We start from the raw sequence: 12,931 nt of genomic DNA on the forward strand, positions 1-12,931 counted from the left end.
TAATATTGGTGGTATTTTCTAGGAAATTTGGAAAAATCCTTTATTCATAGATTTCTTTTTAAGGACACATTCAGTATTCTTTTGATACCGTATTTTTTACCTGCTCATTTTCTGCTGGTGATATACTTTTTTTGCCTTCTATTGATGGAAGAAAAATCTGCAGCATAGAGATGATTCACCATACAGATCAAAGGAATTTATTTTCATATAGAGGATAAGACTCATAATATATTTTCTCATGCTAGTTTTTATTCAGCTATAATAAATCTCCCACAAAAGAACTGATACTTTAAACTGTGTACCATGAACTCTATATCATATATTTGTATATGTTATCTATATTGATTCTCATATTAATCTAGGCTATCAGCTACAGAGACTTGTGTTACCTTGGAAAACAGGAAAATTAGAACTAGAGTTTCCAACCTCTTTAATATCCATAATTTGAATACAGGTTTAGGAAATATAGACCTGAACATAACTCCTCACACAGGTCATTATAAACTACCATCACAGGCATGCAGTCTCAGTTTACTCTCAACTACTCAATAGAGGTTCTGATCCTCACTATTCGTCCTGTTAATTCACAAAGAACCATCCAAAACCTAAGTTGGCAGTCATCAAATCCCAAATAAAATAGAAAGAGAATAGTGTCAAGGTATTCCCTGCCCTTTAGGAGTGCATCATTCCAGTCTAAGCTGCATCTGATGGAGAGTCAAGAAAACCTTGCCTCTTTGGAATAGGTCAGAGCCTCCCAGTTAGCCACCGTTACCTGTCGAAACATCTCTGGGATGTCATATATGTATGTTGTCCCTAAGGACTGTGCCTGGAACCTCTTTGATTGAAGCAGGTCTTTGGTCACATAGGGAGTGTTGATTAACATTCCATGCAGTGGTCCCTGTTTGTCTCCATATGCCTGAAACATGATCTGCAGGAAAAAGAGGATAGCATGGGGTGTTGAGACAGAGAAAAACATCAGAGAGCGGCCTAGAAGGGCTTTTTTTAAATAGAAGTTATTTCTTGAAACACATTTTTGGTGGGTTGAGTAGCTCAGATATGCTTCTTAACATCGGGTACATCGTGTTCTCACCTCTCTACAAATTAACCAACTACAAAAAATGGTATGTAGCCAACTGTACACCACTGGCTGCTTTCACTTTTGGATTTGTTGAAATCAATAGGAAAGCACAGTGTAAATTTCACATTTCAGAGACAGACTGACAATGCTTGCCTTCTAAAGTGACTTGAATCCCACATATTCAGAAATGAAGTATATGTCAACTAACGCCAGTCTGAGCAGTGCTCTAGTATTTAAGTTGAGAAACAGAGATGCACTAAAGAGACTTCTATTCTTTCCCCAGCGGTAGAAGGCCAGGTCAGGCTCTACTGTATCACTTATGTTTCAGTCTATTTGATGAGAAGGTGCTTCATAAGTATTATTAGCCACAGAAAGGCTTCAAAGTGTTCTGTTACAAGTGAATTTCACCCATCCATGTAGCTAGTTAATTCTTATTAGCTTAAAAGACATAGTCTGTGGTAAAATATATATTTTATTAAATGATACATACATCTATATAATATGTACATGCACACACACATATATATATGCATATATGCATATATATATTCCCCCAGAACACCATGTCTACAACTAGTGACTAGCTCCTGCAATACTTATACTGTCACATAATGAAATCACCATACAAACTTTTAATCATTTTAACTCAAATATTTCTAGAAGAGTACTTCATACTCCATACACTTAGTTTTATTTGCTTATCAATATTTATAAGGAATGCCATTATTTCTATTCAATTAATATTTATTGTGTGCCAGAGGTTATATGACACTAAACTAGGCACTTTATGCATGAATACACAAAATCCAGTTTCCCAATTCAGTGAATACAAATGGAGATTGGGGTGTAAGGGTATGTGTATCTACTCACATATCTATTCAGGCCTAATATATATAAGCTTAAGTCTACTATTAGTGATTAGATTTGTGAACCTGCTGTACAGGCATAAGAAGAGAATTAACTGCTTAGCTAAAAACCCTGGGTATAATTCAGCTCAGTGAATCCTTAGCTGCTTAGATCAGAGGAACAAGTGAATTCTGCCAACTTGTCAAAAAGGTCCAATTTGGGGCAAAACTTGTCTTGGGTGCTCAAAACCCCACAAAATGTAGTTCCCAGCCCACTTCCAAATGACCAATGGTGAAAGTCACCAGGTGGAAGGTAGAATTAGCAATGTCTTAGGAATGTGAGAGATAGAAATAGTAATGTCTATTATTTCAGAACTAGAGGCCCAGTGCACAAATTCGTGCACTTGGGGGTGGTCCCTCAGCCCAGCCTGTGCCCTCTCGCAGTCCGGGAGCCCTTGGGGGATGTCCGACTGATGGCTTAGGCCCACTCTCCGTGGGGAGCGGGCCTAAGCCAGCAGTCAGACATCCTTAGCGCTGCCACGGAGGTGGGAGAGGCTCCCACCACCACCACTGTGCTTGCCAGCCATGAGCCTGGCTTCTGGCTGAGTGGTGGTCTCCCTTTGAGAGTGCACTGACCACCAGGGGGCAGCTCCTGCGCTGAGCGTCTGCTCCCTGGTGGTCAGTGCACATCATAGTGACCAGTTGTTCTACTGTTTGGTCAATTTGCATATTAGCCTTTTATTATATAGGATGAACTGAGCTATATACATAAAACATCTCAATAAAGGTGAATTTAAAATGTGTACTTCTCCCTTACACTATACATTGCTTATCAATTGACATGCAATGGATTACCCAGATCTCTTCTCCCCACAAATAACTACCTGACATGAGTGTTCATTACAGCTAATACCACAACGATTATACACAGAAAGTGAAACAGAATGAAACTCATGCCAGTCAACCTTGCTCCCTATTGTCAAAAAGAATAAATGATATGCCAAAGTAAGAGGTTGAGAGTAATGGATAGCACTAGAAGGCTCTGAATAATCAGCTCTGTTAATCCCATTTTCTACTATAATGGACATAATTAAAAATTGGTAAAGTATATGTTTTATAAGTTCATGAAAATATGTACATACTTAATATATCACACACTTTTCACCAGAGGCCATCAAAAGAGCTTCTCTTGGAAAACAAACTCTGATCCCAGATAGTCTGTCCTATTAGTCCTCCTTATTTTATGACAGCAGAATCATAATACTACAGAGAAACTAATAATTTGTCTTCCATAATGATGTAGATTTCTTGAGAACAGAGATCACTTTTTTTTGTATCCACACTGCCTAAAACACTATAGGTGGTTAATAAATGTTAAATTAATGAACAAATGAATGAATGACATGCATGGTTCTATATTATTTTAAATTTATACAATGATTCACTAGAGCAAAGAAAGGGGAAAAACAAATCGTCAATAAGCACCAGGTAGGCATTAGGAGTGCCAGAATTGGGTTGGAGGCTGTTTTTCTTGTGGGTTCCTCCCAGTTCACACAGGGCAGTGGCCGTTGAACTCGTTCAACTAAAGCGCCTGAGGGAGACCTCCTCCTTCAGGGCTTTCTAAATATGCAGGACCCATGGTAAAAGAGGTTCTCCCTTAGGCTAAAGGTAGCTCGCTCATTCATTCATTCATTCACATACATATTGAGTGCTTATTTTGTGCCAGGCGGCACACTAAACCCTGACTGAAGGCTTCTGTGCCTTTCATGTCCCTGTGTCACCACCAGCCAGCATGAGGGAAATCTAAGAGCTTTCTGATCAAAGAAAGGGGGGAAAGTAGTCATGAAGAACAAACTTATTTATCATAAACACTGAAATCTCAAGAGGCCATCTTACTTTTCACAAGAATAGACTTGCCTTGAAGCCATTGTAGAAGTTAATTAAAAACATCCCTACCCATGAAAAGCTTTGACTGAAAATGTCTTTAAGATTGCCCTGAAAAACATCAAATGCAGGAAAAATTATTGAATACTCTTTTCCTGGCTAACCCCTCACACTCTTGTGCGCTTCTCTGTTTTAACTGCTCACTTCTCACGGGACAGATTTCTCTGGCCATCTAACTTGGACTCAAAGCACAAAATGAAAGGTCATTCTAACAGCTATCCAGACTCAGAGTTTTAAAATTCATCTTCAAAGTACTGATAAAAATGTCTTTTCTTGCCTCTGTTCCAGGATTTAAAAGGATACAGATAAAAACAAGAGACACATAATCTCTTCCTGGCACCCAATGCATAGAATAGACTGAACCCTTTGAGTACACACACTGGAGCAAGTTCAACCTTTCAACAAAAGGCATGCACTTTCCAAGTTCAGTCCACAGTCTTGAAATAAAATCTCAGTTCATAAAAAGACGTGAGCAATGGTGCACCAAACTAAATTCAGTATCACAGCAAATGGCCCAAATATTTAGAAACTAAGGTGATAAAACAGACTAAAAAGGAATTCTGTTATCACAGGACCAAACTACTAAAAAAGTCACTTTGCATTTTCACATTCTCAATTTTTCTACCTGAAAAATGGTTAAAGTTTGCCACTTTGCCCTTTTATAGACATATAATACTCTGAACTCTTTGAAGATAATGTGTATAAATGGAGTATCATAATGGTTAAATATGAGAAAAATCACTCCTTGATATTGCTCCAACTATTATGTTGAAATTTTCCTTCTTTAAGATAGAACTTGGTGACATATTTCAACAATTCTCCTTTATTCACTTGCTAATGAGTGGTCTAACTAGGTTGAAAACAGGAAGGACAAATCAGATCAGAAAAGGTGAGATTGCTCAAGTAGCCCTAGAGCCTACCTAAGGCGAGCCCCAAATTACACAATTACCTCTGGAGTTAGGTTCACTTGGCATCTATTAGGGCTCACCAATACATGACTAAAGGTTGGAGGTTTTACAACACCCATGATTAGGAAGATAGGCACATCTTACGAGGCAAATGAAGTTTTTCAAATTCATGCAATCATTTAATAGAGGACAAGCCCACTAGGTGAACCAATGGGATTTATGAGTTTGGATCTTCTATAGCAAATGCAAGTGGCTTATCCTTAGGACCAAATAAAAACTTTGATGAGATCTCAAAGTTTGACTAGTACTTCACTACTGTACCTGTGCTGTCCTGGAGTCAGTCACTTCCTTGTACAGGCTGATGTCCAAGTAATAGCCAGACTCGTTTGTCAGGAAGAGGCGGATGGGAATTGCTTTTCCGGTTGGTGTCAGGCGAATGTTGATTTTCAGTTCTGCCTGGAGAACGCGTAATTTCCACAGCCGACTTCCATAGCGCATTACCATGCTCCGCACAGATTCCTCAATCTGACACACACACATCACCAAGCACAAAACTTAAAAACCTGTAACTAGGACCTGTTTTAGGTCTGCCCATCTTTGGGAAAGGAAGAACGGAACAAGATGCTGGTTTCTCGAGATGTGTACATGTATTCCTTACAAAAAGTCGTATAGTTTCTCCCCAACCCTACTTTTGCTTAGATAAGTCAGGGACAATTTCATGCTGGCCTGTTGTATGAGCAGTTTTCTATGGCTAACAACACCCAAATGTGTGCAACTCCTTCCCCCTTTTCCAATTATATTCATATTCTATCTCAAAGGTCTGCAATATCTAAAATTACAAGCCATGGGATTTAAGAGAAAGCCCCAAATAAGAATAAAATCTCTAGTTAAATAGCTATTAAGTAGCATTTATATGCATGGTAACTATGTTTCATTGCACTTTCAGGACCTTAAATCAACATAGCAATTACCACCATGAACTTTTTTCCATACATTTTATTAAACTTTATAATATATGTCTCTTGGTAAATTGCACAAATTAAAAATAGGCAATTTGTAAGTGGTGCAAGAATGTTTTCTCTAAACAGAGCTCTGAAGCTTGGTCAGTGCCTAGTCCCGTGGTCGGCAAACTGCGGCTCGTGAGCACATACGGCTCTTTGGCCCCTTGAGTATGGCTCTTCACAAAATACCAAGGCCTGGGTGAGTCTATTTTGAAGAAGTGGCGTTAGAAGAAGTTTAAGTTTAAAAAATTTGGCTCTCAAAAGAAATTTCAATTGTCGTACTGTTGATATTTGGCTGTTGACTAATGAGTTTGCCGACCACTGGCCTAGTCCAACTGGGATTTAAGTATATGAAGCAGATGTTCCTAGTTTCCCTAAGCTTTATACCAAGTCAGTTTAGTGTTTCTAGTTTTCAGGGTCAGGAAAGTTATTTTAACCCTATAGCCTTAGGTGTGATTTCTCCTTATTGATACACTAGAGCAAAAACATATTTTTTCCAACATGGCTGCAGGCAGCTGGGACATACTACTCAAAACTCATGTTTCTTAAGTGAAGTATCTTTCTAAAATGCTTTCTCAACTCAGAAAACTCTGAAAAATAACTCACACCACCCTTCTCTTGTGGCTTTTCAGAAGTATGTGCCACTCCTGCAATTTGCTTCTGCACCACAGAATTTTAGGTTAAAATGGGTTTCAAGGAGTTAACTTAACTATCCCCAAGTGATATTTATCCATTCTTTTCTCAAGGGAACAAAAATCAACATCTCTCTACAAAGGAAATTAACAGCTACCTATGATTAGAAAGGCAGAGCTAGGGTATATGGGTGTGTGGAGTAGAACAGAGAGGCTGATATAAAAACTCCATGAGAAATTGTAGGCTAAATCTAAATATATATATATAGTTATATAGTGTCCAGGCCATGTTTTAAGTCTTTCAGCTTCATCAGTCCCAGAATGCTTAGGGGAACCTTTGATTAAACTACATGATGAGACTTGGTACTCAATGAGTTGTCCTGTCGTAGGCTCTCCTGACAGATAAAGCAACTGATCAATAGCTTGGAGTCTTGAAAAAAAAACGTAGAAAAAGATTTTTCAGGTCTTCAATACTAAGTTCAAAAAGCAAAAGTCTATGCCTACAATTGATCTTGAGAAAGGGGTATGCCCAGGTGGTGTGGCTCAGTGACTGAGCATCGACCTATGAACCAGGAGGTCAATGGTTCAATTCCTGGTCAGGGCACATGCCCATGTTGTAGGCTCAATCCCCAGTAGGGGGCATGCAGGAGGCAGCTGATCAATAATTCTCTCTCATCATTGAGATTTCTATCTCTTTCTCTCCCTTCCTCTCTCTCTCTCAAATCAATAAAAACATAGTTTAAAAAATAAATAAAGGGGTATATACTGGTTCTCCTATCCAATTCCACAATATGAAAGAAAAAGGTTAGTGGGAGCAGAAGCAGAAAGCAGCCTTCTGTGGGATAAAAGGTCAAGTATAGAATCACTTTGTTTTCCTTCCTTAAATTATATGGAATGCATTTTAGAACAGAGCCTCATATAAGAAAACATACATAATACTTGTGAAATTCCTTATTAGCCAAATTTTCTACCTGTGGAAAAATACTGAAGACAAACAGGTTAGATACTTAAGAAGGTACATTACATCCCTAAGCCATCAGCTAAGTAACATTTAGTACAACGAGGCAATGATTTTGCCAAAATGCCCAATAGCAAGTTAATTATTCTAGATGAGAAATCCTAGGGAATTATGTAAGACTAGTGGCCCGGTGCACGAAATTCGTGCACGGGGGGGGGGGGGGGGTGTCCCTCAGCCCGGCCTGCACCCTCTCCAATTTGGGACCCCTCGTGGGATGTCCAACTGCTGGTTTAGGCCCAATCCATGTGGGATCGGGCCTAAACCGGCAGTCAGACATCCCTCTCGCAATCCGGGACCACTGGCTCCTAACTGCTCACCTGCCTGTCTGCCTGATCGCCCCTAACCACTCTGCCTGCCAGCCTTCTTGCCCCCAACTGCCCTCTGCCAGCCTGCTTGCCCCCAACTGCCCCCCACTGTTGGCCTGCTTGCCCCCAACTGCCCCCCCTGCTGGCCTGCTCACTCACAACTGCCCCCCCACCAGCCTGCTCACCCCCAACTGCCCCCCCCCACCAGCCTGATCGCCCCCAACCACCTCTGCCTCGGCTCCGCCACCATGGCTTTGTCCGGAAGGACGTCTGGAAGGTCTCCCGGGCTAATTAGCATATTACCCTTTTATTAGTATAGATAGGACTGCTATCATGGCAAATATCATTATACAGGTACCAATGGAGGAAGTGAAAAAGATTTTTTGTATTTATACTGCTTATAAATAAATGACCAGCAAGGTAAATCATACCACCTTCATTTTTGAGGTCTGCTTTTCAAGGCTATAGCAAATTTCTGACACCATCCCAAAAACCAGTCTTATAAGCATTCTGTAAACTTTAAATATCAAGGGCTCAACCAGCTGATCAAGAGAACCTGTGTCCAGGTCCTAGTGAGAATAAATATGAATAAATCTCATTGCTTGTGTTTGTTACTTCTGGGAGAGAAGCTAAGAAGAAATGTACCTTTGATGGATCCATGATGACTGTGGGCACAAAGTTGAGGAAGATGTGGTTGCAGTCAGTACGAACATTTGTATTATTAAAAGCGACTTCCAACTCATCCATGGCTTCCAGGAGCAGCCGCTCCCCTTCATTTTGTAGATATTCAAAAGAAGCTTCCTATGCAGGAAGAAATCACCATCAACATTAATGTGTTTTAAGAGGCAATAATGAAATGGCTATTATAATTACTTAAGCAGTGGTATGTCATGAATCATAAGGCACCTGCTAGAGGTGCATTGACCTTTCTCCCTAGTCAGCCTAATAACCACAGGCAGCAGGGGCAGGCAGGGGCAGATTAAGAATTCCTGCAGTCCTGGCTGATGTTTCTCAGTGGTTAGAGCATTGACCCATGGCCCAAAAGGTCTCAGGTTTGATTCCCGGTCAAGGGCATGTACCTGGGTTGCAGGTTCAATGCCTAGCCCTGGTTGGGGTGCGTGTGGGAGGCAACCAATCGATGTGTCTCTCTCACATCGATGTATCTGTCTCTTTTCCTTTCCCCCTCCCCTCCACTCTCTCTAAAAAGTCAATGGGGAATAAAAATATCCTCTGGTGAGGATTAACAAAAAAAAAAAGAATTCCTGCTGCCTCTTAGTATATAATTTCCTTCCAATAGGTGGGGATACTGGAATCCCAATAGGGTTACAGCTCACATATACCAGAGCAGTTTAGAAAGGTTATGGCTATGGGATGTAGTAATAACTAACACACCAGGAAGCACCTTGCTATATAGAGAAACTACCCTACCTTTAGACAAGTTTACAATGGGATCACTGCTAACTTGTCTCACTACCCTCTGTCATCACCTAACTCTCCTGTGATTTTCTGTTAACATGCTTTTCCTTCTCTCAAGTAAGAGTTACTATGCTTCCATTACCAAGGAAATTCAAATGAAAGGGAAAAAAGCTTGTTATTATATGGAATATTTACTTCTGTAAGAGAAATGATTCTCAGACTTCGGCTGGTTATTAGAGAGTGAGATGAACAAGAACTTTGACTCAAAAAGAGAAAACCTAATTTTGAACCATGACTGTTCCTCTGTCCCTTCCCTCAGGGTAACTTCCCATTAAAGTACAGCACCCACCTTGGTGACCAGATCAGAATGTCTGATGATCGCACGGACAAAGAACCTATAGTCTGTCACTTCTGTGCCCACTTCCACTTTGGCTGCCCCAAGATACAGGTGCATCTTGTGATTAGCACATGGAATGGCAGTGAGGTCAAAATTTCTCATCCGGTTCAGCTCTAACTGGAAGGCAAGGGCAGGCTCCAAATGACGATAGATACGATCCTCCTCAAACTGAGCACAAGAATTGGAGAAAAAAACAGCCCACCAGAAGTGGTTACAGAATGATATTATGAATGCGTATGTATGTAAAAGAGATGCTTAAAAATAAAAACATAAGCTATGATGTGCTAATGAACAACATAAATGGTCTACATACAAGGATAATGCTATAGCTTACATAAGGTTAGGCGCTAAAGAACCTATTTAACTTCCCAAGCTTTCATCATTTATGCTTTTATAAGTGATGATGCTCTCCATTAAAAAGAAACAAAAAAAAATCAATTTCCCCAGAACTCCTGTAGCATTTAATATCTTTGTAATTCCTTTTTTTTTTACAATGAACTACAAACTGTTTCACATTAACAACTACTTCACATACCCGTGTTTTGGTTTTACCCACCTAGTCTAAAATGCTCATGGGCAAAACCCATGTCTTATACTCTTATAATTTCTGGTACAATACAAAGGACACAGTAAATACTTGACATATGAACATTATAAAATTTTTTAAATAGAGGTATTTGGCTTTGAAACATCCTATATATACATATACATATATATCTTTTTAAAAGAACTGTATTTACATTTAATATATTTTTTGCTGAAATTAAATTGTTTTTCCAGAGTACATGTCAATTGAGTGAATGGTAACAGGAAGAAACCAACACAGTCTGAAAGTTTGTATTTTAAAAATTGAAAAAACATAACTCTGAATATAAACAAACTGTCTGTAGGTGATGAGAATAATCCTACTAAGTGTAGCAGTCCTTTAATATCACATCAAAAGCATAAGGATGATTTTGAAATTTATTGCTTTCTTGGGTAGGTCAGTATATTCGATTATTTCCTAAACCAAACTCTTTCAGAAGAGAGTCTCCTTTCGTTCTAAGATACATGTAAGGCAAAAGGAAGCACAAATTCAATTAGAGAAAAAAATGGCAAAGATATGCCACTCTTAGACTTGTAAGAAAAAAGAAACATTAAAAAAAAAAAAACCAGAAGGAAGGAATTAGTTCTTACCTTATCCCTTGCTCGGAACGTGAAAAATTTAGGGAATTCTCTCTGTGTTAAAAGAAGGGGGAAATGTATCAGTCCTTCATAGATATGGTTCTTTGGGGATCAACATATAGTACAGAAGCACTCAAGCATCTAGAAGACAGTTTCTTAGAAACACAATCCTTGCCGAACCTTAGCCTGGGGAATGTGAATGATCCTCTGGGTAACCATCACTTTGACCCCACTTCCACATTTGAGAATCACCACACTATTAACCTAACTTCAATAAGTACCCTCTCCTGGGGGGTGTGGGTGTGGGTGGGGGAATCGTATTTTTTTCATCTCCCAATTGAAAAAAAAAATTCTTCCTGGGTGTTGCTCTTGGCACAAGCTGGCAAATAAAACCAATATACTCTCTAAGCTTCTGCACTGCAATAGCAGTTATTGGACTGATTTCCCAAGTTTCCCCTTAAGAAACTCTTAAAATGTAAACTAACCAGAAAGCATAAAATCCCCAATCCACATGTCTTCCTCATTCACTCTCAAATCAATAATTTTAAGGGTTTAAACAATAATGTTTCAAGATAAAAGTAAAGATGTTACTTTGGTCACTACCACTACATGTATAAGAAAGAATGGGGTGGAACTAGTGAACTTGGAATCATTTGGTCTTACCGCTCTTTTGCAGGGCATTACAAAAGAAAGCAACCAATTTACTAGAACCTTATTAATTAACAAAAATGAATTCAATTAGCAGAGTCCATTAGTTTCTGAAATTTAACTTATTAACACCAAATACCCCTGTTTCTCGGATGGGAAGCTCTATTGGTGGTGTTAGAGTCAAGTCATTACTATGTGCCTCTACAGGAGGTTTCATTAGGCATCTTCTTCATTATGAGTGCAAGATAATCAAACACTCATTGGGACAAGGCAGAGAAACCAGGGCTAGCTGCATAAATGTCTCTCAATGAGCTTTAGGAAACCTGAAATGAAAGCCTGCTAGGTGGCAGGTGCTCCCATGTGTTGTCCCCTTGAATGCTCTCAACAACCTCTTGAGGTTAGGTATCCCATTTTACAGCTGAGAAGCCATGACCAAGTGATATGCCCAGTATCAGAAACCTAGAATATGAACTTGGGTCTCTTCATGCCCTTCATCTCTACCACGTACTTCTCAAGTGTAGAGCATTACCTCTCTATTTTTGTTATAATCCAGGTTCATTAAAGTCTTCTCTTTAAACAGAAATTAAGACTTCTTTAAAAAAAAATTAAAAAAACAAAACTCATACTGAAAAGGTGTGGTTCATGAATTTACTGAAAACTTGTTAAATACTTTCCACAGGTATTACACCTCACCCTCGCCTTAACTATAGTTTGCACAGTGAGTAAATCTTCTTACGTTTTCCTTGCATTTTAACTGTAAAATTACATTTAACAGGCTTCTTGGAGCTTGTTTAGCAAGCCTGGGAAACCACCTGTCCAGGCTTAGGTCTTTAAAAGTCTTTTGAAAGTGAACTTTACACAGCACTGATCTTTTACTGATGATGTTTTTATTCTAAGTAATTCTCTAATTCTCCTGAATAATAGTAAAGAACATGGGGATGACTTCAAGGTTAAACAGAAAGATGTTCAGCTGCATTGTCAGTAGGTTGCATGCTCAGGGCTTCCTAGTCTCATTTTTGTTTTATTCTTGAGAAAGATGGCTTTCAGAGCACTAGCTAAGGTAACACAAGTCAAAAAAGGAAGGGTAACAAAATCCTTTCATGAAATTTCTGAAAGAAAAGTCAAGGAAAGTGATGTATTAAATAAATATTTTAACTAATTGTTAAGACAATAGAAGAGTGTAATAAATATTAATTAAAATATTTATTTAGTACATTAATTTAAATGACTATTTTCCTTCAAAAACATAACAATAGAAACCAAAAAACACCTTTTTTTTTTTACCACTTAAACCATTTTAAAATTTTTATAGTAACTGAAAGGCATGAAAAGCAAACAATTTGAATAGAAATGCCTTTATTACAAATAATGAAAGAGACTGACTAATTCTTGGCAGGGTGGGAATAGACCACCAATAAGAAAAACCACTTTCATTAAAGTTAGCTAAGAAAAGGTGTTATGAGATAATATCAGCAAACATTTTTTGAGTAAATTTTAGCTCTGCAGAAAAATCCTCAATTTAATAAGCATGAAGCATTCAGAATAGGAGAGTAAGAACTTCTGTGCAATGGGGCA

General features: G+C 38.8%; 1 protein-coding gene across 9 annotated transcripts in view; it reads right to left on the reverse strand.

The window, feature by feature from the left end:
* ACACA (acetyl-CoA carboxylase alpha) overlaps window positions 1-12,931 on the reverse strand; it is a 247,263-nt gene that overhangs the window by 85,101 nt on the left and 149,231 nt on the right. For all 9 annotated transcript variants that reach the window (XM_079797353.1, XM_079797348.1, XM_079797349.1 and 6 more), the window contains 5 exons: window positions 10,721-10,762; window positions 9,497-9,712; window positions 8,377-8,532; window positions 5,097-5,300; window positions 773-928 (listed from right to left, as the gene is read on the reverse strand). In XM_079797353.1, the coding sequence (XP_079653479.1) occupies window positions 773-928; window positions 5,097-5,300; window positions 8,377-8,532; window positions 9,497-9,712; window positions 10,721-10,762 (774 nt within the window). The remainder of the gene's footprint in view (window positions 1-772; window positions 929-5,096; window positions 5,301-8,376; window positions 8,533-9,496; window positions 9,713-10,720; window positions 10,763-12,931) is intronic.

Source organism: Cnephaeus nilssonii, assembly GCF_951640355.1.
Source record: "Cnephaeus nilssonii genome assembly, chromosome: 19".
NCBI lineage: Eukaryota > Metazoa > Chordata > Mammalia > Chiroptera > Vespertilionidae > Cnephaeus > Cnephaeus nilssonii.